Source organism: Haliotis asinina, chromosome 6 (genome assembly GCF_037392515.1).
Source record: "Haliotis asinina isolate JCU_RB_2024 chromosome 6, JCU_Hal_asi_v2, whole genome shotgun sequence".
Classification (NCBI taxonomy): domain Eukaryota; kingdom Metazoa; phylum Mollusca; class Gastropoda; order Lepetellida; family Haliotidae; genus Haliotis; species Haliotis asinina.
Window position 1 is genome coordinate 4111598 of NC_090285.1, and position 25470 is coordinate 4137067.

A 25470-nucleotide genomic window follows, 5' to 3' on the forward strand; every position below is an offset into this window, starting at 1 on the left:
CAACCACTGAAGACACAAACACAGTGTGTTCCAATGTCAGAGTATGTGGAAGGTGGTGATTGTATCAAGTGTCAGCTGTTGAGGCTCATTATGCACATTGTTGTTTATCTTATAAATCCAGTAAGCTTGGTATCACAGTCCGATAAAAATGTAAATGAGGTACATCCAAAGATCTCCAGAGGCTATGTCTATGTACTAGAAAAATAGTCTTTGCTACATGGATACTTTGCCTGCTTGAACAAGATTCAATACAGTTTCCATTAATGATATATTTTTATGATACAGAAGCTTCTCTGCCAATAATCTCTGTGTCTGTAATCCAGGATCTCCTCCAACACTGAGAGTTTCTCAATAGAGGGGGCTTCCATTGAGCATGAGCTTATCCCTATCCTTACCTCGGACATCGGAGTCTATGGTGTGTACATATCTCAGTGCCAGTCACTGTAGTAATAGTCTGAATCAAGTCCTTGTCAAGGCAACAGTGCCAACAGAGGTTCAAAAGTTCCATTGCTTTTCATATCGGGCATTCAGTTGGCCACTGTGGTTTCAAAATGCAAATAGTCTTCGCTTTCATTTCATATCTACTCCAAAAGTAGCTATTAAATTTCACAATGATAATGAAATGGAGTAAACATCAACATCAAATACCATGTTGATTTATTCTTTCATGTTTGTATCATCATGGTTATGTCACAAAAATCAGGGCAAGTGGAAAATTAGCCAGGACAAGTTACTTTCTTTCGGTCACTTTCTCTGTGGCAAGTGTTTTTTAAACAAAATTTTGAAGCCCTAGCCAAAGAATAATTTCATAAGAAATAAGCCTTTTCAATTTATGTGAGAAATATTAAATCATTGTGTCCAATAGTTATGTCCTCAGCCCCCTTATTTGCATGGAAATAAGTTCAGTGTTACTTATGTCTTCAGCCCCCTCAGTGAACCAGGTGTGCACGTTGGACTTTGAGGTGAAACCGCTGTATGTGGATGCTGACTATTCCCTCAGTCTCAACATTCAGCCTGTCGAGATTGTCTATGATGAGGTGAGCAGATCCCAGTCTCCATTATCTGGGAGTCTTGAGGCTTCAAAACTAATTGATGTATTACATATCTTAGGAACACTGGGTAGTTGTGAGTGCTATGTGATATACTGTTCTAAGGTATATAGAGAATCCAGGTCCCCTGAAACAGATGCTGCTACATCTTGGATGATCGTTCATATTTATCACTGAGTTTCCAGCTTCAAGTGCTGTTATTACAGGCCACCATTATGGATCTGTGCCCCGTTGTTCAAAACAACCTTAGCTAAGATCAACCTTAAGCACTAAGGTTAGAGTTACGATCACCTTAAGAAAAAGATACGCCTGTTGCACAAAACAACCTTAGGGCAACCTTAACTTGGGCTCCAACCTTAGCCGTAACCTTAACCCGTGGATGCCGATTTTTTTTTTCAGGCGCACATTTTCATAAGTTTTGAAAAGTGAACGTTGTGCGAAAATTGCGCTGGATCTGTGGATCTGGTCCTGGATCTGTGTACGGCTATAAAATTACACAGAAATGTAGAATATTCAATTTCCTATCCGTTGGTATAAATATAACTGCGACAACCTCAGGGATTTGAGAAATAGATACTGCTAAATGTTGTCCAAAACTTTTGTGTGCGTTAAAAAATCATTAAATTTCTCCGCTTTCATCGTGTACCAATAAAAGCACTCGCCTATGATTTTTTAATTTTATCATCTTTACGAAAAGTGTGAGCGAAGAAAATACAGCCTAATGTCAGAACTACATAAGTGTACATGAAATGGATTTATGTGTTAATGCACAACGTTGTACGCTCAATATTAAAAATGGCCCGCAATAAATGTCAAAAATGGATTCTCTTCTATGACGTCCACAGGGAGACGATGCACGCATAAAGATAAGGGGGCATAACCCCGCTATGCTTTACATCAGGTCAGTGTAACTAAGATCACATGGAGAGAATTTGCTGTGAATATGGACAGTATTTTTTTGTAATGTTTTGTACACAGTGAACAAACCTATTCCAATACAAAGTTCCCCAATGTGAGCGGAGACGTTTTGGTAGTTTCACAGTTTATAAGGAAAGATACCAATGTACTACATAAGAAATCGATTTGGATGGCAATAGATAATTTAGTTCTTAGATTCCAAATTCTCTTGTTTGTGTAGATGTATTTTGATTAATTTTGCATCACTATTAACGGAGTAACTGGCATCAATTTAGCGTAAATGATTATTCATTTAGGATATAAACATTTATGATTATGTTATTTCTCTTCTTAGGTATGTAATGAAAGGTAAAAAGAGAGAACTATTAGATTGTGTACGTAAGGTTTGTCCAAATTAAGACATGACCTGTTATATATTCTTAAGCAGTTTTCGTATAAATATTGACTTAGATATCCTAGTTGCTATCGAAATATGTTTCAGAACGTTTTTGACAAACAGGCACCTGGTCAAAATACGCAAAATATACATCACAATACTGAAAGTGCAATCGGAATGATATGAACATTGTGTTTACTCTTGTTCAACCGACCTTCACCTCAAAGAAATTGCCTAATATGTGCAACAATGTTGACGTGTGACATCACTACCCATGACCGATTTCTTTCAAAATGGCGGCTTTGCTGACAAGGGTACATCGGATTTTGCGAGGACTCTTGCCTTGATTCAGGGTTCTTTTGAACATAAATATGAGATGTAAGTAATCAGAATTATTCTGAGTATCTGTGTTTTGTTATATGTTTTTATCGTTTTCAATGTAAATAACGGGAGAAGCAAGAAATGCCGATAAGTACCGTTGTCGTTCTGCTTGGTTTTACGTCAGTCGTGGCGTCACGTTGCACGGAAACTTTGACAGTTGCCTATGAATCATTAAGTGATTGCATTGTATATTTTTTAACTTGCTATTTCTTGCTGCGAGACTCTTCAACTTAATATTCTAGGGGTACTTAACCATTGTAAGCAATGATTACACGCTGGATGCTGGAAAATTTCCGAAAATGCCACGTAGTGTAAAATCGGATTTTTTCTTTGTTTACATTTTAAACGCACAGTCTTTCGAGCACCGCGTTCGTTCCCGTTCGTTTATGTAGACAGTTGGTGTTGGTGACAATTTGTAATTTTATTCTATGATGTGTGGAGAATTCAATGATGCATTTGTCGCAGCAGACTATGAAGTATACGTGATATAATAGGCGTCTCAATATCGGCCTTGTCGAAACGTAATTTTGTAAACACTATCCAATATGGCGGAAAGAGCACTAAGTGTTTTTTCGAAAACATCCCAACCAATCCTTGGTTCATCGGCGACGTTTCAGAATTATCATAACTGGTTTTCATGATAACTTGATATCAGTGATCATTAATATGCTATTTTTGACATTCCCATTTCTGTACACTCTCTGCTTCCTCAAAATAAAAACAGCCGCCATATTCCCTGTCCAACCTTAGAGACGCTAAGGTTGGGTCGAACCAACCTTAGTTATCAACCTTAACTTAAGGTTAACCTTAGCTGAGGTTGTTTCGTGCAACGGGAGGCTAACCTTAGTAAAGGTCTAAGGTTGAAATCTTAGAGATAAGGTTGACCTTAGAGATAAGGTTGTTTTGAACAACGGAGCACTGGTTGACTGGCGATAGAAACCAACAGATACACACATTGTGGTCAATATTTGTGTCAGATTTCATGGAATATATGTACATTTCAGCACTCAATCTCGGAGGTCGCGGCGTTCTTCAACGTCCCCCACGGTGGGGTGGACATGAAGTCTGCTGCCATGGTTACGCTGCAGGAAGTGGCCAAGTACAGCAGGGCAGGACTGCAGTATGCCATAGAACAGCACAAGGTACATGACGTAATTTGTCAATGTGTGCAGAATAAATATCAAGTCAAGGTCAACCTATGTGTCATTGGATTGCATGACATGACACATCTTTTACAAACCAAAGTTTCAAAATGTTTGTGGTTTTACTTTGAGTTTTAGTCCATGATGGTATTTGATGATGGTTTGGGTGCCGGGTGGTTATAGTATTATCTTGTTAATGCATCAATGCATTAGCTGTAAATTATCATTTCTTTGCATCTACCTTTCTGTTGCATGCTTTAAGCCACTCAGAAGCTTCATCTGACTTTCTACACAAAAGTGATGTCAGTATGTTGTGTTTCAGACAGTGCATGTTGCCCTGAACATGAGGTCACCTTACATAGTGGTGCCAGAGTTTGGTACTTTGCACAGGTAAGACATATCAAGGTTGTGGACTGTATGGTTAAGCCCCAATGTGACCTTGAACCACCTGAAGGAGTGCCCAGCAAGCTGTGAGTGTACAAGAATGTTTGAGAGAATTTAGATTTACGCTGCTATCAGCAATTCTTTGGCTATATCATTGTATTCTGTAAATAATCAAGTCTGGCCCAGACAGTCCAGTGATCAAAAGCATGAGCATCAATCTGCACAATTGGGAACTGATGACCTATGCCAACCAAGTCAGCGAGCCTGACCTTTTTATCTTGTTAGTCACCTCTCATGACAAACAGTCGCCTTGTGTGGCAAGCATGGACTGCTGAAGATCTGGCCCCGATTTCTCAAAACAAACTTAAGTTTTTACTCAAATCTCAATTTCACAATTTGAAACAACTGAATTTTTAACTCAACTGCATTTTTGACATGTAAAACAAATTAAGTAATCTGTTCACGAAACTCAAATTGTTTCCTACAGTTTGAGTTTTATGCTGATTTCAGTTCATTCTGAGAAATGTGTTTTCTCAAATTTGAGTAAAATCTTAGACTTAAGTCAAAACTAAGATTTAAGTTTGTTCCGAGAAATGGGGGCCTGTTCAATCTATTGAATGGATTGGGTGGTCATGACTAAGCAGACCGTGTATTGTGTGTCATTGTACCACTAGGCCAAGTAGTCATGATATCAATCACTGGTGTGCTGTGTCCAGAATGGAGTTTTTGGTAATATCTATACAGGGTTTTGAGTGATAACAGACCACAAATTTACTGAATGTAAGTTAAGATTGATGTTCATGAAGACATCGTCTCTAATCTGATGACTGATCAAGTTGTGATAGTATCTGAGTCTGGAGAACAGCCTAAATCTTTTAACATTACCATGGTGACATCTTGACATTCCTGACATTTACTCAAAATTTAAAAGCCTGAAATGATGAGGTTTTTTGCAGAGGAGGAAACGTTTTGATAGCTGATTTTGGAACACTGAGGGTAGAAAGTGAACTGCAGCCCAAAGATGTCAGTCTGGAAGTAAGTGTTACCAACGTATATAGCTGTATGCTGTAACCTGATGGTCAGTCTCAGTGTGTCACATTGAGAGTATCTATATCAGGTTGACTGTAGTGAATATTGAATGTACTGTGTGCCAAATTATGGTCAGAGTTAAATGGAATAGCACATGATCAAACCTTTCTGAGATATTGGAGGCATTGACGGCATTGCAGGCATTGATGTGATCCAGTTGCATAGTTTCCCACTGTTCTCAGAGGTAATACTAAGAAGGGGAAGAATTTACTATTGCTTTCAGTGTATGTGTCAGATTACCAATCAACAAATTTTAAGTTTACACTTAGAGCAAACAATGATCAGCAGATCCTAGCATACCTAAGGGTCATAATTCATCACACAAAGGTAGACACCACTGCCCATGGTCAGCTAGTCCATATCAGTCATGATGAGTAGTTTCTGTGAAATCTAGTCCGTCTATATTTTCTTGAGATTTGGGTTAACTGACTATTATGCATCCCTGTGCACTGGATGGTCTTATGCTGACCTTGGTCCATACTTTTGTGTGCAGGATGCAACCATGTCTGAGATTGAGTCCCGCCTGTATGATCAGTTTAACATCACAGTGAGTGATGTCAAGGTGTTGCTGGCAGACTCAGGTGAGGAAGCATGAGTCCTATGTGAAACTAACTGTATGTCTCCATCTTATGACAGAGCTGTGGATGTTGCAGACGTCTGAACTGTGAAGGCAGTAAATAGGCAGTTCATGAAACGTAGAGAAATTTAACAGAACAGAAAATCTAATAATATTCTGTTACACATACACATCGGTACCAGATGGTATTGTTTCAGTTTCAGTTTCTGAGCTTGCAATTGCTAGGAGGAGAATAGGTTTAGTTCTGCAGATATTCTGTGAAACATGACAAAGAGTAAAACAGATAACAGCGTGAAGAAAGCACTTTACATTTTTTCAAATTTTAGCTACTATAAGAAGTTATTACCATTATATTTGGAGTCAAGTATTACATGGAATATGTGTTTTTTGTTTCCAGGCGATGACTGGCATACTGCCCAGACCCAGCCAGACTCTGACTACCACATCCTTCCCAGTGTGCAGCTGGTGATGGCCTTCTTCAACGCAGTCCGCAGAGATTACAAGCAGCTTCCACAGTGAGTTGTGCATCACTTGCACCATCACCTCTAACACCACCAAGATCTCAACACATCACCATCACTACCACCACCACCATCACCATCATCAGCAACACCATCACCACTACCACCGTCACAACACATAAAAATCAGTAATACAGTATGAATCTCTACTTACTTGCTTACTCTTCAGACAGAAGCTTGTTGCCAGTCTGCCGACCATGAAGCTGAACATCTCTGACAAGCGCCTCCTGTTGCTCACATCCTTCTTCCGCAACTTTCCCATCCCCGCCAGCACCAGCATGGCCACCCTCGGAGAGGACATGGTGGATAGCTGCATCATCATCCAGCCTGCTGTGCCGCTGGTGAGTCCTCCTACAGTTCATGTACATGTGATATAGAATTACTGGTAGAGAGAGGCTTGGTTAAGGAGAACTTGTGACCTACTGTTGCATCAGTTTTGCTTGCATGTTCAGAGTTGCTGTGAATACCTTGCTCAGAATTAGCTGCAACAACAAATATGGCTTCATCCTAATGGTTTACTGTACTATCATTTTCAAGTAGGTGCTGCTTGCACTCCAATACAGGAGGCCTAAATCTAGCATGGGTCCATCTTCGAGTGTCTGCCCAGCTCACCCCATGGGTTGGAGCATTGCTCTGGTCGTTATGCATGTTTTGTTCTTGGCATCTAAAGTTACAACCCAACTATAGTGGACCACTTGATCAAACTATGTTGTCAATCCCAAGTCTTTCCTGTACCACTGCTGCAGAAGACTTTGTTGTATTGGAGAAATGAGCTACATTGTAATCTTGACAAAACGCTTGAGCAGAGATGCATCGTTTTACTTTAAGAACACAGCCTTGATAAGTCTTTCATTGTCTCTAGCCTTCATATTCTTGTTCATTTGCCTGAGCAGGTTAGCATAACATTAGCCATTTCCTGTCTGACCTTGGGGAAATAGTCCACCATTAGGAGAAAACACTCATCACCTTGCCAGATAATGGAACGGGCTTTTCGTTCTTCAGAGGATGTTTCTACTGCTTTTACTGTTGTTTGCTCTGTGGTATCTGGTTTAGTCTGGTTCATTCGAGTTCTAGGTCGCACAGTGTTGAACTCAGATTACTGAGAAAAAAGATTATCTGGATCTGCTTCAAAACAACATATGTGTCCATAAGAGACTATGAACCATGACAGTTTCTGGTAGCTAGTTCTTAAAGCCTTAGAACCTTGCAGGCAGAAACCTGATCTTCCTAGATCATTTTCAAGGCTCTCTTTTGCACTCTTGGACTAAGCCGCTCTTCACTAAGAGGAGACGAAGAAGGAACATTATCCACTCGTGTTTATGTCCGTATCTCCTGTTGGTTAGAAGTACTTAATGACAGCAGGATAACTAACTGGATCCATCCCCACCAACATGAACAAGGCAAGTTTGATGCCTGCAGAAATATGATGCCTTGGCATGCTTTTGCATTTAGAAAGTAAACATTGGACTTACTTGTCCTGTATACATGCAGCATTGTTGCTGCAAGCTGCTGAGGTAATATGAATAGGACTTGGCTACCTCCCATTGTACATGTCACTTTAGGAAAAAGCAATTCTGCTTGAAGAACATTTTTTCGCAAGTACAAACCCAAGCCCTTAACTTATGAAGTATTGTTATTCATTTCCATCTTGTTTTATGAACCATTTCAGGAATCTTGTAGAGGCACCGTAAATGGTAAAACTAGAGATAAAGTAAGAAACAGATATATTTCATCAATAAGTTTGTTGATTGTTGTAAGTAAAATGTTTATGGATGTGTGATTCCTTACTGTCAGTGATGTTCTTGATTCACAATTTTACTGAATGATTTTCTTTGCACATCACTAATTTCAATTTGAGAATGTGTGTCTTCTATCCCTCAGTCCTTCATCTTCTGATAATATCTGCATTATCTGTATGACACCAGGAAAACCTGCTATCACAACTTACAAAGGACAACCAGTCAATTATCTGTGTAGGGAACTAGCCAAGTTCATCAAATCCTTGCACTATCTAATTAATCTATCTTTCAGCACGGTCAACACTTCATTGTTTTTGTTGTTTCACCAGTGTTTGTATTACTTGAGAAGCTACTGCATTTGTTGTGTTTAATCTTTAAGTGGCAAATACACACTGATAACAAATGACACTGTATGAAATTACTCATTGTCATCTGTCTTTGTCAGCTCTTTTTGTTGGTTTAGCAACTCTGAGCAGCATGATATGTGAAGAAAGTCCTAGACTACAGGAGGGTCTGTTTTAGCATCTAATTCATTTTCTATAGTTTTATCTGTCAAAATAAATTTCAAGTGTTCATTGTTTTGCTGCATTAGTTGACTATGACATCACAGTAAGTTTTACCTCAAGTAGTTTGAACTTACCATGTGAAGTGGGAAGAGTTTGTGAGGAAACTGTTGAAGGCATCTGTTTCATCGAGTGCCACCATTTATGAGTGAGTGAGTACTGTTTTATGCCCCATATTAGCAATATTCCAGCAATATCACGACAGAAAACATCAGAAATAGGCTTCAGACATTGTACCCATGTAGGGAATGGAACCCTGGGTACGATGAGCAAACGCTTTAACCACTAGGCTACCCCACCGCCAGGTATGAGGTGAAGGAGTTTATGATTGCAGTCAAGCTTATTGCCCATATAGTGTTTATGTGTGAGGTGGTCCAACCAGATGGGCATCAGGTGAAGCATGTGTATTTGGTTAGGCTTCATGTATTGTGTATTCTATCAAGAAAAGGAAAGAAAACACATTGATTTGTTCTTGGTCTTTTGTAGATGATGTTAAGCAGGGTATTTGGTTGTGAGACTGCTTTGATATAGATGAAATATTGCTATGAAGGACATAAGAAATAAACAAAGAATGTGAATCAGTTTGGTTGAAATCAGTTTGGTTGAAAATAATTGAATAATTCATGATGGTCTTATACAAAGCTCATCATCATACCTAGTGTAGCTCTTCAGGAAGTGGTTTGTCACTTGTGTTACAGTTGAGACGTGTGTCAGTGTACATTGTATGAGTGAGTGAGTGAGTTTGGTTTTATGCCGCTTTTAGCAATATTCCAGCGATATCACGGCAGGGGACACCAGAAAATGGGCCTCACACATTGTACCCATGTGGGGAATTGAACTCGGGTCTTCGGCGTGACGCTTTAACCACTAGGCTACCCCACCGCCCCGTACATTGTATGAAGTTCCAGAAAACAGAGACAGAAAGAAGGGAAGATTGTTTAAGGTATATCCTTGTTTCCATCCTTAATGTGTGTCTGTCTAACTACAGGATCCGTCAGAGACTCAGCTGGAGCCTGATGTTAACACATTAAGGAAGATGCGACGCTCAGTGCTAGGGAGGAAGGTGGTGGTAAAGAATGATGGGAGGAAGAAGATGAAGAAGAAGGAGCATGTCCTGTCTTCCCAGTCGTCAAGAAATAGTGCTGGTGAGTTCATGTGGGCGGCCATTTTAGAAACATTTTGTACTAGTGAGATGTTTTTGAAAATGGAGTGAGTGAGTGAGTTTAGTATTACGCCGCACTCAGCATATTCCAGCTATATGGCGGCGGTCTGTAAATAATCGAGTCTGGACCAGACAATCCAGTGATCAACAACATGAGCATCAATCTGCGCAAGTGGGAACCGATGACATGTGTCAACCACGTCAGCGAGCTTGACCACCCGATCCCGTTTGTCACCTCTTACGACAAGCTGAGTCGCCTTTTATGGCAAGCATGGGTTGCTGAAGGCCTATTCTACCCTGGGACCTTCACGGGTCTTTTGAAAATGGAGTACATCTGAGCTACACTAACCATGGTATAACATTCCATCTTCCATCGTCTGAAACTGTACTTAATATGATGATAACAACACCTCACACTTAAATTGGTACCTGATTTTAAAGATGGTTGCCATGACAGTCCAAAGTGAACTACAGAGCCTCATGGTGGTGTGTTTTCTGGAATAAGACATTTTTAAATGCTAGATATTATATACACCTGTGTAAAATGTACATATGTATGTGCTTATTGTTACTTCAACCAGACATATAGCACAGAAGTCTTTCATCGGTAAATGGCTGTGTATCAACACATTGACCTTGTGCATGTGTGTTTCAGGCGAAGAGGTGTTTTTCTCTGCATCAGATCATTCAGACGAGGATGTTGACGAGTGGTCTGAGTGAGTACATGTTACAATGCTGGTAGTAATCAGAAATAATAATATTCAGTATGGTAGTACACATTTTTGAAAATTATTTAAAATTATTTAAATTATCCATTTCTTCACAAACTGTTAGTAGGGTTGAAGGCCATTGTTATTATCAGCATAATCTGTACAAGTAAAGGATGAACGTGAGTGTAATTCTATGGAAGAGACCTTGCAGTAAAAGTGTAATTCTCTTTACATATTTCTGACCAAGAAAAGCAAACATAGACTAGTAATCCATTGTATTTGACCCTCAAGATGTGGCATATAAGTATTTGCCTGTTTCTTGTAGTTTCCTGCACATCAAGCCTGTTGACGACAGCACCTTCCCTTCCAACTCAGTCAACATCCTGATCAGGATGACACTCGGGGAGTTTGTCATCAACCTGTCCCGGGTTCTGGACAAACATGAGACTCCATACCTGATGTTCCGAGTCAACCGACTGCGCATTGACTCTGCAATGACAGTGCACGGCTACGCTGTCCACGCAACTCTAGGAGGTGTACAGCTGGTAGACAAGATCCATGTTGGTGAGTCACTGAGGTGTGGCCATCACTTGGTCATCACTTGACTTGGTTTACATAGTCTGAGTAGACAGCTTACTTAGATACACCATTTTCCCGAATTGTGTTCCGTGGACTGTAGATAGGAGAAGTTACCGCATGGTAATAAGTATGGAATGAAAAGGTTGACACAAAATCTAATATTACCTTACACAATCACTATATGGAGAGTGGAGGACATACGACTCATTGAATATAGAAAAATTTCATAGCTCTCTTAGTGCTGATCTAGTCGTAAGTGCCATGCATTAAAATTGACTTATGACTATCTTAGTGCTAAGAGAGCTAAAAAAAATCTAGGCTGTGGTATATCTAGCTGTGTGTGTTCTGTATACACTACTGTATGTGTGTATCTGTATGTATTTTCTCTGCACAGGTTCATCAGGGGAATACATGGAAATCCTGGGCACGAATTCTGCATCAGATCTTGTCTCCATTGTTTACAGAAAGGTTCGATCACTTGAATGTCATTCAGAATTAACACCTCCTACTCTAGCAGTCTATTGTGGCCAAGGGTCATAGAGTACGTGAGGTGTCACACAATGTTTCGTGTTTGCTTTACTCATGGTTTGCCTTACATGAAACCCTTACTGGCTCCCAATTTACTATTGATTTTATTTGTGAGTCATCCCATAATCCTATCAACTATTGGTTTGTCTGATATACGTATCCTTAGACTGACTCTAGCTTGTAACCCCACTCACAGTCTACAGAAGGACACTGCTGTGTTCCAGGTGGAGCCGTCATGTCCTGACTTCAGTGACGGTTACGGTGGCGTAGAACATGCTCTGCTGCTGAAGCTGCACACACTGTCGGCGCTGTGTGACCAGGCCAGCATGATCTACCTCAATGCCTTCATCCAGGGGCTTATCACCAGGTAGGTGATTGTTACTAAACTCAACTGAAATAACTAACATTCATTATATTTTCTGTTACAAGAACCTTGTCCATGACAGAATTGTTATTAGAAAGGGGTCTGTGTCGAGTAATTGTTACCATTGTTTACTGTTGACATTGCAGATATTCTCTCAAATAATTTTGCCGTAGCTCCCTTGAAGGATAGACATCATTTCCCCGTGTTCCACGGAATGAATCACATAGGCCACAGTGGTCCTTCAGTAGTTTGACCATTTCATCTTAATGTTTATAATCCCCAGTTTATGTCAGGGCAAGATGAGCATCCAAGAAGTCATATATGCCTCTGCAACAGGTTTGGAAATCTGGGATTGTAGTTTCCAATGCCAGCTCATCTCAAGGATGTTTCTGGATTTGTTTGCACCCTACCCTGTTCCATGGGTTTTACCAAAGCAGTTAAGACACTGCATCACTGTGGGTTTTCCTGCCACATGATGGTGACAGACTGGGATACCTGTACAGATGGCGGTAAATCCAATGCTCTCACTGATACATTGTGTTGCAGTGTGCACAGCATGGACATGAAGACCAGCACCAGCACTGTCATCTCCTCCTCGGACCTCAACAACAAGGACCGACCCTCACTCACTGAACGACTCACATCTATCACTGATGAAGGTACATACCCTGTTCAAACGATCTCCTGGCTCACACCTGAAAGGCTATTGGCAGCCATAGTCTACCTGGAACAAAACCATGGAATAGCATACACAGTTTCCTTCCTCCTGTTGTCTTGTTGTTTGGCTCAGGTGGGGCAGAAATGTTTATAAATGTTCAAACTGATTGTCCAGTTGTTGCTACATGTGGATATCATTCTTTTCGTTTGTTTTGAATGTCTGTTTTCTTTAGTTCTTTACAGAAAGAAGAAAGAAACATGATTTCATGGCATAGCAGTACAAACATGTATGAATATGGACGATAGACAATATACGTAACAGAGATGGAGAGAGAAATATTGATATTTTTAATTCCTAGACATATTTGATCAATGTAATAAAAATAACTATATATTGATCACATCAACTTGATGTATGTTAAATCTGGTTTGTCATTCTGTGGACTTTCATATTTTGATTGTCCCTGTGTTGCAGTGGACTACCTTCCTCCACGGTGTATCAAACTCAACATGGTGGCCAAACTGGAGAACTTGAGTCTGAGACTGTGTGACTCAGAGAACAGCCTCTCCCATATTGACATCACAGGTGAGTAGGGCCAGTAGATGCTTATGCTGTTGATCACTGGATTATCTAGTCTGGACCGTCGCTATGTAGCTGGAATATTACTGAGTGTGGTGTAAAACTAAACTCACTTGCTTACTGAACCAAATTGTCAGATACTCTACCAAAGATTGTTTTCCTTCTTGGGATAATTCACCGATGTTTATCATGGCCTGGTGTTTTTCATGCTTCGGGTTTTTTGTTGACTTCATTCCTTTACAGTTAATCATGTAATCTCTTAGTTATTGTGTTGCATCTGTCTTGGACATCTCCTATGGCCACATTTGTCACAGATATTCCATCTATGATTTATTATTTGTCCCTTCCATATGTTTTCTATAATGTATTCCAAGCTATGTCTTGCATTCATGTGATGTGTTGCTGTGAATATGTTGTATTTAGGTTTGGAGAGCCACATCCTTGCCAAAACTACGAGGACAACTGTACGATTACGTCTCAAAGACATGTCCGTCCAAGACTGCTCTGTTGGTGCCATATTCCCTAGGGTAAACACTGCCTTGTCATTCTGATTATACTCAAGTGGGTAACATAAGCACTCCATGAGATACAGTTACTTCACTGTAAGATAGAAGTATGTGATAAATATATGATAACTCTGTGTGATAACCTTACTATACTCAAAGTGATAAATAAATATGCACTCTACAATGTCATTTCCTGTTTGCATATTGTTCAGTAGAGACATATAGGCAGTGATATTACGTAGTGGGAATGTCTAGTACTGTTTCAGTTTTGTTCAAGAACTAAAAAGTTTTGTGCTACAACTTTTGTCTTGTCTTGCAGATCTTAGTAATAGAGGATGATAGCTGCTTTGATCTGAAGGTGAGGGTACAGAGCTTGTGTGGAATTTGCACATTCAAACTGGCTATGTATTATTCAGATATAATGATACAGAAGAATCATGTTCAGAATTCTGTTGTGTTTTTGTTTTGTTTTGGATGCTGCCCGAATTATGTTTGGCTGTATCATTACATTGTCAACTACGATTGTCATAGAGAGGAGAGATGTCAGCTTCTGTAATATGAGAACATTCATAAATTGCCCTCTCTATGTGTGTGTGTGTCACTTCCAAATGTCATTGGATAACCAAAATCAAAACTAACTGAATGATGACTATCTGCATCGGTAGTTGTGTTTAACATTCACATTGACTTATATGGATGTTGTGTGTGTTTGTTTATGTGACATTGACTTACATGGATGTTGTATGTGTTTATGTTCAGTTTGTGAAGTACAACAAGAAGTATGAGGGTCGTGTTGACAACCGGCACCAGAACCAGGCCCTGGACTACAGCATCCGGCTCCGTGTTGGGCAGCTGCAGACTGTCTATCTCAGCAAATTCTACTGGGAACTCATTGTAAGTTGAACTTGTTATTGTCACTTGTGCTTCTTTTCGAAAAGGAGAAATGCTACGAATAATACTGGCAGATTTTCAGTCACACATCATAGCAGATGTTCAGCCTTGGAAAGGTTGTATAATCATGGTCATTTTTAATTGATATACAGTAAAATACAAGGGACCACTGAAATTAGTTCATTATATCCGTAGTTCGCTATTCGCGAAAATCCATTGAAAGAACAGTAAAACACAGTATACAGTATAACACATTCCTACTCAATTTATTCGTACATCCATTCATATTACGTTCTTTTCACTACAAAGTCAGTAATCTTACACAGGTCACTCATCACTACACACTCGTCATTGAATATATCGTATTTTAAAAGTCTCACAAGTATCAAAAGCTTCTGTCCATATTTCTGATGTGTGTGGGTGGCATATACACAGGCCTTTTAAGGGGATGCACTTGTCATATTCTATTAAATCGCCAAAGACCGAGTTGCTGTGCCGGAAGTATACAAAACTAGGTCGTCAGCGACGGGCTTTACAGCCTCCGGCAATCTGATTGGTTAATAATGCAAACTACAACTTCACATGGGTGTAAAAACTGGAGTGTGTTTTGATGTCTAACTTATTGGTCAGATTTCAAAGTGAGCGCCGCTAACGGACACTGATTGAATTTGCTCAATTGACCGTTCACACCATTAATAAGTGTTAACTGGAACTGTCAAGGACTTCAAAGTGAGCATCGCTAACTGGCAATGACACTGATTGAGTTCGCTCAGTTTGTTATTCACACAGTTAATTAGTGTTACCAGGGACGCGTGGGGATTGCAAATCAGTTCGCTATAGCCGGTAATTTCGTTATAGAGAATTCGTTGTTCACAACTTTTTTATATGATAACATTTAGTGGTTTATTTGGGACTTTTAAAACAGTTCACTATAGCCGTCAGTTCATTATGACCGTTTTCGTTATAAAAGTATTCTACTGTATGTTGTATTATTTGTATATTTGTTGTTTAACTCCACACTTAGCAATATTCCAGCTTGTAAATAATTCCAGTTTGTAAATAATTGTTTGGACCTGACAGTCCAGTGATCAATAGCATGAACATCAGTCTACACAACTTGGATATGATGAAATGTGCCAACCAAGTCAGCAAACCTTACCACCCGATCCCATTTGTCACCTCTTACAACAAAAGTTGCTACAGACCAGTTCTAACCTGATCATCACTGGTCTTTCCTCATGTAACATTTCTACATGATTAATGGAATTATGTCAGTACAGATTGTTGGATTAGGCCTGTATCATTTTTCACATGTTTCAAGTGATTCATAATTTTCTGTTCCAGAGATTCTTTGAGCCGTTTATAAACCCAGAGATGACGGAGGCTGCCAAGGCCGCTGCCATGGAAACTGTTCATAGACAGGTGTGTAAGGCTGCTTGCACAACAGTATCTCCATATACAATAGAGGGCATTAAAGTGACATTTATAGTTGGAAGACTTGTTTTGAATCATTTAGTATTTCTCTTAACTTTATGGATTGTTTCCTAGGAACAATTGTGGTAATACACAGCATTAGTAATTATTTTCAGCAGTTTCTGCAAAATTGGTAGGGTGTGTCGGATCTATGGCTTGTGGCGTTAAGTAACTGGGGTGTTCCACATGGATGTATAGTGTCAGAGCATTCTGCTTGGTCTCCATTTTTGTTGCAGGATTAGTAAAGAGTAGTAACCTCACTCACGGACTTGTCTGTTCCCTCACTCATTCAATAACCACTCGTCTCATTCAGTCACCTCAGTTATCTCCTATCTCACTCACATGGTCACCCAGTCAGTCACTCATTATGTGCTGTCCATGCAGGTTGATGACATACAGTCTCAGAATGTGCGTATCAGCCTGAACTTGGACCTGCGCTCCCCGACCATCCTGGTCCCCCATGACTCCAAGTCCACCGAAATGTTCATGCTCAACCTTGGCAACCTCAACATCAAGAACTACTTTGACTTCACGAGCATCCCACCAGACATGAAGCAGGAGTGGAACCACATCTACATCAACCTCAGTTCAGTCAAAATTAACAGGTGAGTTTCTTGCACTCCAGTTGTGATGGGACTGTGTTGTATATGTCTTTGTTGATGTTTATTGTTGCTTTTGTTGAGCTACTCTGAGTGGAGGAAGGTGAAGGCTGTTGTTGGATTGTTGCACATACAATCAACCACTAGATTTGCATAGTTCAGATTCATAATCTCCCCTGAGAGGTGTGTCCTGCTGTAGTATGTAAGTGCATACTCACACCTGTTGCAGAGTCCAACTGTCTCTAGCTGATGATGTGTGTAACATCCTTCACAACGTGCTGGAGCCTGTCAGTCTCAAGGCAGATGTCCGCATGGCCATCAAACCTGTACTGTCTGATGTCAAACTTGACATCTCTGGGCATCTCGAGAAGGTCAAGGTCAGTAACTTCAGAAGTCAGATGTTGTGTACTGTGTGCTGAGATTCACTTCTTATTCAGACAGGAAACCATTACTTGATGATAACCACTTGGTGGATTATCAGTGACCTCAGATTTCTACCTCTTGAAAAAAGTAGGTGTGACCCCTAAGTAGAGAGCCACTGCCTTATGTGTGTTGTAAGAGCCGCAAGGGCCCATTCCGTCCTTATCAAGGGGAGTGCTAACCTTCTCTCCTTTCTAACAACACAGTTGTGCCTTGTAAACAGAGTATATATATAGCACAAGAGGCTGTTTGCTGTCATCATTTGGTTGAACTCAATAACATTCTCACATAAAAGGCTATCTCTTTAAATTCAGGTTTTTCTCCAGCATTTTTAAATGTTACTATTTGACTTTCTTCAGTGGTGTTTTCAAATGTGGTTTTAGATTTAACTTTATATCAGTATTAGGTATTTACTGAGAGTCAATGGTAATGGGCGTAACGGTTGAACTGGACGCACTCTTAGGATTTTATGAAAAGGAAGTGAAGAGTAAAGTCTGCAAATCCAGGATATACACTAACACCTTAGAGTACATTATGTATGTTAACTCATTATAATATTATATTGTTATGTTAGTAGTTTCTGAATATTATTGTCTTCTTGTGACAGGTGAATATACTAGCCAAGGATCTACAGCTGGTGCGAGGGATCCTGCAGGACAACTTGTCAGAAGGAGCTCCACAACCAACTTCAGGTGAGCAGAGTTTATAGCACACAGGATCATAGCATGGAATAGTGTTCTAATGCTGACTACAACAAGAACTGCAGTGATGACAGTGTGATCTAACTTGATCCATCACCATTTGGAGTTATGTCCCTTAGTTGACAACATCTGATGAGAGAGTCAAAGGCCAAGATTTGCCCCTGTTTTGTGTATTTGTTTGCAGAAATAATTAAGTACAGAATTTGTTTGTTTACTTCTCTAAGGTAAGTGATGTATTGCTATGGTGACAGGTATCTATGAGTCCCCAACAGTCCAGGACCTGCACCTCCAGCATGAACTGAGCATCGACACCACCACGCCCATCAGTGAGACAAGGGAAAGTCTGCCAGACTCTGGACATAAGGCATCCACAAACTTTCTGTTCCGCTTCGAGGGAGTTTCAGCAACTCTGTTTGAACAGAGCTCTCCAGAGGAGGTGAGACACTTGTCTCCTACACATCCAGTTTCCAAAATGTGTGATTAAAAACTACCTGTTATCAGGATCATCCTCCCTAGTGGTTAAAGCATTTGCTTGTCAGGACAATGGTCTGTGTTCAGTTCCCACTAGCTGAAAGTGGGGTAAGACTGTATTCCTTGAGAGTGTTTGAATGATAAAATTGTCATGGATATTAATTTTTTTTTCATAAAAACTCATTATCACTCTCATATGAAAATGATCTGTTAAGATCCAAGGTACGTATTGGAATAGACTGACATTTTGGTTTGCTGCCCAATGACATTGTTACCTTCCTCTGTGTTCCAGGGCTCTCTGTGCAACAGCCTCTGCTGTATGGACATGGAGAACATTAACCTCAGTGCAATCAGTCAAAGTGATGGTGACCTCAAGGTCACATTCGCACTCACCTCCCTATACATAGATGACACGAGGCCAGACAGTGACCTGGCCAATAAACGGTAAGTGTGTCACTCTATGACAGCAGACGTCATATCCTGTGTTGACCTACTTACTACAGTTAGTCAGAATCTCTGTTTATGTCATGTACGTACTGGATTTGGAGGGAGTCGATGTCTTCTTTATTTTTGCTGTTTCTGTCAGTGTCTGTGTCTATGTTTGCAGGGTGCTCTACTGTGCCAGAAAGCAGCAGACGTCAGATGAGCTGCCTCTCATGTCACTCATCTACAAAGTCAGTAGTGATGGCAATCAGAAAGGTGCTGTGGCTGAGTCGATTTTATGTCATGATTAGGATTTCTGTCATACCTTATGGTGCTAGGATCAATTAGAGGAACCCCACCAAATTAATCTGCAGTATTAGCAAATTTTAATGTTAATTGTTTGAACTAGTTTCACGTGATGCTGAATCAGATATAAATCAGTGTTAGTACTTCCTTTGTGTTAGCAGTAATGTAGGGACAAATACACGAGACCAATGAAAAAATATTAAATACAGCAGTCATCTACAAAAACAATGTGGATCTTGCCTCTTTCTAACCTCCTGCATCTACATTCCAGCGGACCTAATGGTGGAGAAGCTGCGTCTGAACGTGTCGGTGCCATACGCCATGGTGCTCTATTCCTTCTTCCAGTCCTCCTTCCAGACCATTGGGGACACCAACAACTACTCCATGGAGGCCTCCACCATCTCCACCCCATCGGTCCAAGCACCTCCCACCACCACGCTCAGCGTGTACGGGTCACTCAAACAGCCCGAGATCGTCTTGTATGCTGACCCCTGCAACTACGACAGCAGGGTCATCGTGCTCTATGTGAGTGGAAACAATACTCATTATGTTGCGTATATCAATACCAGGGTATAAACGATTTACATGCTGAATGTGTTCATTCACCATAAGCGAAAAGTTCATTTGGTGAACAAATCTCACTTAGCTTTAGTTGGTACATTTGACATAGCTGTCAGTACACTTTCACAAGTTAGGAAGAAATGTTCATTCAAACATCTGCGTGTGAGAGTTAGATGTCTTCACTGAATGCCTTCAGATTCTCAGCTGTGAGTATCAAGAGCCAAAGGAGTCAATCTTTATGTCACAACACAGTTCAATGTCCATAAATGCCAACCGACTTCATATGGTCATAGGCCAGTCAAGTAGCTGGAGTGTTAAATAAATAATGGTACATACGAGTATTACATATGATACACAATATATAAATCTGCACCTTGGTGTGCAATAGTATGTATGTTTAACTTCAAGCTAATACATTATGCTTAAAATTTTATGTTAAAAATATTTGTTCCATCACATGATTGTGAAGTAATTTTGTAAGTGTATCTCATAGGCGGACGTAGCATTTGAGTACCGAACTGACCAGGAGAAGCAGTTTTTCTGGTCTCGAGTGTCAAACCTGCAGATGGCGTCCTGCATCCGAACCTGGGACTCCTCTAGCAAGAGTGTGGTAGGTATCACAATCGTGAACAGCTGAGGAACCCTGGGAAAGTGACCATTCAGGTCTATTAATAATCCCTCAATCAAAGCCACGCTAAAACATAGGAAGATATCTAGTTAAATCTCTTCCGTGAAATATATCTCCAGTTCCTTACTACTGAGCATAGTAATATCTATTGCTTATGACTCAAAGATAAACAATTATGTAAGGAGAAATTCTTGCCTACAGCTTATAGCACTTATCAACTGTTTGTGGGCTTATGGGTTTGAATTCTCCTCGTGGAACTAAGATTGTACTTGAAATGCACATTTTAACCTTGATTAGGGTGATAACATATCCTGTAACTATGGTAACAATGTCTGTTTGCAGCTGCTGGCTCCCTGCTCGCTGGAGTTCACACAGAAGTTCCTGTATGACCAGAACACGACGGAGATGACGGTGGACGTGACCAAGGTGAATGTGTACCTGTCGGCCACCGTCCTACAGCTTCTGTATGACATCTACCAGAAGATCCAGCTACCCCAGTCAGAGGTATGTACAACAGGTCTTGAGTGGGTGGGCTGTGAGGTGGGTGGGTAGATATAAATCAATTAAATATAGACATTTTTGCTTTTGCTGTGTCTGTGATAATGAGCAGTTGTTAAAGAACCTTTCCTGATAAGAATCCCTCAATTTGCAGAGATTGATGCACGCAGTACAGTATGTAATTCTCTGTATTCCAGACAGACTGCGCCAAGCCAGAGGGGGAAACTAATGATGTGAAGGGCCTGTGGAAGGTGAAGGCTGTGAAAGCCCAACGATGGCTGCAGGACAGAGGTTAGCTCACTTATAGAATCATTCTTCAGCTTTCCTGGACACATCTTTGTCTTAATGGAGGTTTGTGCCTTCAAGCTGATGGTTGGTCTTAAGTTGAGATGCAAAATAGGATTTGATGCCTGTAAATGCTGCTGATCACCTTGCATCTGTAGTTATAGTTTGACTTTTACTTTTGTGTGAGTTGCTACTCTCTTGGTTTAATGTTTGTAGTTGCTGATAATCTTTTTCCTGTTGTTTTCCATTTAATTTGTTTTAGTAATGAATGAGTGCTTTAGTGGGTGACTAAATGTTTTGCATGCCTAGCAATGAGTTATTAACCTCTCCATCATCTCTCCATCATTTACAGAGGATTTTGCAGACATAACATCTGCTCTGCGCCCACCAGAGACTCCAAAAGAAGTGATCAAGGTGAAGGTCGAGGAGATCAATGCCATGTTTGAGGTGGAGAACCTTGACCAACATGTACCCATGTTGAGTGTTAGGACCTCACTGGAAGGGAAGGTGATTGACCGACTCACCAAGGTGAGCAGATGACACCTGCTGCAGTCTTAAGTCCATTGTAAGCAGATGACATTGATCTTGTGTCATGATGACATGACATCTGCACCAACTGTCTCCCTTTGTTGAGATTCCTGTCAACACTAGTCCTTAGTTCCAACTATATGCTGGTGTTAAGTTTATATTGTACTGAACATTTATTACAGATATGCTCAGAAAAACTAATTCAGGATTCAGTGCTTGAAGTTTCAAGGTCCCTTAAACCCTTCATTATACATTTAATCATATTTGCAGATCCAGTTGTAAGTCAAAAGAATGCTGGAAGAAAAGATGTTTATCAAGCCCTGAATAATACAAGGATTTTACACTGAAATGCCTGGTATTTTCTGTCTACCAACCAACATTAAGTGAGATACCTGATCACTGAATATGCACAATGGTAACATTTGCTAACTGTTAAAGCTGCTTAAAAATGTATGCTTGACTGTGTGTATTTGCTATACTTAGCATAAACATTTAGAGACTGTTAAGACCGGTCTTTCAATGAGGACACAACCCTGCTGCCAGACCCATGTATTGTTTATGTGACTTCCAGTTTCACGTGGAGGCAGAATTCCATCTGGAGGTGTACTTCTTCAATGAGCGACTGAGTGTGTGGGAACCATTGGTGGAACCGGTGTGTGAGAAGGAGGGCCTCTACAGACCATGGGAAGTACTCATCAAGGTAGGGAGTTACAAGATATATGCCTTGTCCAGTGTGTTAGAAGGAGAGGGGCTCCACAGCGCATGGGAAGTCCTCAACAAGGTAGGGAATTACAAGACATATTTTTCCTTATCCTGACTCATGCTAAATTGCCTAAATGTTTATCTCCTCCTCCCTGGCGAAGGTAGTGGAATACCCTTGAAGTTCCCTTCTGAAAGAAGCGGACGTAAAATACACCAGTAGCCTCCCTTTTCCCTCTTTTCCCAACCATGCTTGTCAGATCCTCCTCATCACCCGACGAGGGTGGCTGGAGGCACCTGGGTTCCCGGATAAGTCTTTAAACCATTTCGGTCCTTTGGACTCGTCGTTGAAGTCACGTCTCGGATCACGAATGGTCTGGATTTAGTCTCGCCATCCAAGGACTCCAACGAAGCCAACACTTATAGGATGAAGAATGAGGACATTGATGCGCTAACATTTCCGCTGATAGCTCCAGTGTCTATTATGCCTGGGATGTTATCTACAGCATTCAAGTCAGCAACCAAGTTTCAACAATAACATGTGCCGCCTTTCATCCTATCGAGCCCTTCATCAGAGCACCAGATATACACGAAGCATACCGGGTCATCAGTACTGCCTGTAACAGATCCTACAAGATAGGTGACAAGCGGCTTGCTCAGCTCAACACCACTACGAGACGCACCTTCTTTGGACTAACCCAATCTAGAGCCATCAGCGAGACTCTCATCTCAAAGTTCAGCAATCTTGCCAATGAGGAAGAGAGAATGATCCTGTCAGCATTCGTCACAATGAAGAAGGATCAGCAGTTTATGTCCGAACACCTTGCCTCTACTACTGCGGGACTGAATCTACTTCGTCAACAAGGTCTCTTGTCCACCTCATCATGGAGTGAGAACTTCTCAAAACCCTTATATCAAGCTCCGTGGTCCGTGCTTACAGTATTTGATGTGAAGATTGAAGAGGTAGCAAGGACGGTCGCCCAAGACTTCAGAGAAGTCATGATGATAAAGTCCATTGACACCTTGACATCGGTGCTCAAGCAGACAGGTCAACGCTACACCTACATGTCCAATTTCTCCAGAGTGCAGAGAGTGAGAGTTAAGAAGTTTAACCCTCAAGGAGACAAGTCATCTTCTTTTTGTCACCCCGACGGAGGAAATAGATGCCCTCAGACGTCAGGCCATTCATCTAGGGACGGAAGAGGAGGTAAACATTGAAGATCAGGTTTGGAATGACTGGAGCCGTCCACCTCCAGCCATTCCCTTACAACTGTCTGAAGTGGGTAGATGGCTTCAAGATTCCGCTGGAAACTAAACCACCAGTCACAAGTGTACCAGCTCCCATCATTTATGCAGAGAATCCTCTAGACAAGTTGACCAACGCTATATCAATGCTGTTGCAGAAGGGAGCAGTAGAAGTAATACTTTTACGCAGCAACTAAAGGTTCCTCGAAGGTGCTGAGTTCACTCACCCATTTATCACGTGACTTGTGGAAGCCAGACGCTCTATGGAGTATAATAGTGGAAAGTCCATGCACATGTCTTAAACAGACTAGCATGAGTGATTATGACCCTGTACTGGTAATGAAGATACTTGTACATGAGAAGGGTCGCAACTAGTCTTTATTAGAAGATCTTGACAATCAGTTGCATGAGGCACTAGCAGAATGCTAGTTACTTTAGATATCATCACGTTCCAGTCAACAAAGCCTTCTTCAGAAGACAAGAAAGACTGGATGTTCCCCCCAGAATCTACAATGAATAGTAGATGAACAGGACCGAATTATTACCGTTACATGTTAACATTGGGGTGGGTGGTGGTGGTGTGGTGGAGAGGAGAGGGAATCTTGGACATAATTTTGATTGCCAACAGAATCCAGCATGACCTGACCCACTGCCGTTCCCATTGAATTCTGTAGGCAATTAAGCAGTCAGGATAAGGAAAAATATGTAATTATATGAATAAAACTGATATTTTATATTTATCCTGACTCATGATGAAAGCCCTCCCAGCCGCCGCTCACAGGCACGCTGAATTCCAAAATTCTTATGAGAGAGTAACAAGCATGGTCCGTCAGCTGACCAATTTGGTGGGAAAAGAGAGACTTCCGATGGGTGAGTGTATTTTACGTCCGCCACTTTTAGAAGGGAACTTCAAGGGATTTCAGGTATTCCACTACCATCGCCAGGGAAGAGGAGATAAGCAATTAAGCATAAGTCAGAATAAGTATAAAACATAAATTTTATTCAGAAAATTACATATTTCTTGTCCAGTGTGTGAGAAGGAGGGGCTCTACAGACCATATGAAGTCCTCATCAAGGTAGGGAGTTACAAGATGTGTTCCTTGATCAGTGTGTAAGAGGGAGGTTCTTTATACACCCTGGGAAGTTCTCATCAAGGTAGGGAGTTACAAGATGTATTTCTTGTCCAGTGTGTAAGAAGGAGAGGGGCTCTACAGACCATGGGAAGTCCTCAGGATGGCAGGGAGTTACAAGATACTGACACTGTGGGATGTTATTATCCAGACATCCATGTATTGAACCTACATTTTTTAGAAAAACATATTATGTTTGTTAATACCTCATCACAGTAGTCATGTTTATAATGCAAGTTCTTATATTTTGTCATTGACCTTCCAGATCATCAAGGCTAAAGGCTTTCCAATGGCGTGTACATATGAAGACAGTGACCTTGACATTCCTGACTGTCTCCAGAATGAGGTTCAGAATATGATGCACCGCTCACGGATCAAGTCCAGCAGTTCTGAGACAGACACAGATTCATCAACAGATATGACGATCATCCGTCATCGCTCTCTGAGACGCATGCGACATGGTAGTGACCGCAGCTATGGTAGATTTCATTTGCCTGGCTCTATTCTACTAACATATTATCATGAAGATGTTTAATATGAAATAATGTTAAGATCTAAAACATTTTCCTCAGTATGATAGATATGTCTCTGTTTATTTCAGAGCATTCAACCTAATCTCATTAAAATTTATTACACCACTGTAGTAACGTACTGACATATACTAACATGCACTGATAGTACATGTGACTTGGATGAGAACAGTCTGACAGTAGGTAGGAAATGTTACAGATGATTACAGGGTTTTTCGTCAGTCGGTACTGGATGTGGAGTTGATTGCCCTCTATCA

At 40.7% G+C, this 25470-nt stretch overlaps 1 protein-coding gene and 1 non-coding gene across 6 annotated transcripts in view; one reads left to right on the top strand and one right to left on the bottom strand.

Moving 5' to 3' along the window:
* Positions 1–25470, top strand: part of LOC137286453 (intermembrane lipid transfer protein VPS13A-like) — a 139498-nt gene that overhangs the window by 66092 nt on the left and 47936 nt on the right. For all 5 annotated transcript variants that reach the window (XM_067818330.1, XM_067818332.1, XM_067818331.1 and 2 more), the window contains 32 exons: positions 324–415; positions 925–1037; positions 3729–3866; positions 4189–4256; positions 5207–5285; positions 5833–5920; positions 6314–6431; positions 6607–6778; positions 9728–9884; positions 10557–10617; positions 10937–11175; positions 11585–11658; positions 11943–12085; positions 12629–12741; positions 13215–13325; positions 13743–13846; positions 14145–14183; positions 14585–14719; positions 16061–16138; positions 16574–16794; positions 17018–17165; positions 17816–17900; positions 18161–18345; positions 18673–18824; positions 18988–19079; positions 19381–19634; positions 20164–20280; positions 20641–20802; positions 20994–21087; positions 21434–21609; positions 22181–22309; positions 24949–25144. In XM_067818330.1, the coding sequence (XP_067674431.1) occupies positions 324–415; positions 925–1037; positions 3729–3866; positions 4189–4256; positions 5207–5285; positions 5833–5920; positions 6314–6431; positions 6607–6778; positions 9728–9884; positions 10557–10617; positions 10937–11175; positions 11585–11658; positions 11943–12085; positions 12629–12741; positions 13215–13325; positions 13743–13846; positions 14145–14183; positions 14585–14719; positions 16061–16138; positions 16574–16794; positions 17018–17165; positions 17816–17900; positions 18161–18345; positions 18673–18824; positions 18988–19079; positions 19381–19634; positions 20164–20280; positions 20641–20802; positions 20994–21087; positions 21434–21609; positions 22181–22309; positions 24949–25144 (4133 nt within the window). The remainder of the gene's footprint in view (positions 1–323; positions 416–924; positions 1038–3728; positions 3867–4188; positions 4257–5206; positions 5286–5832; positions 5921–6313; positions 6432–6606; positions 6779–9727; positions 9885–10556; positions 10618–10936; positions 11176–11584; positions 11659–11942; positions 12086–12628; positions 12742–13214; positions 13326–13742; positions 13847–14144; positions 14184–14584; positions 14720–16060; positions 16139–16573; positions 16795–17017; positions 17166–17815; positions 17901–18160; positions 18346–18672; positions 18825–18987; positions 19080–19380; positions 19635–20163; positions 20281–20640; positions 20803–20993; positions 21088–21433; positions 21610–22180; positions 22310–24948; positions 25145–25470) is intronic.
* On the bottom strand, positions 17292–17412 carry LOC137288352 (U6atac minor spliceosomal RNA). The gene has a single exon (XR_010957127.1). It is a non-coding gene; the product is annotated as a U6atac minor spliceosomal RNA (small nuclear RNA).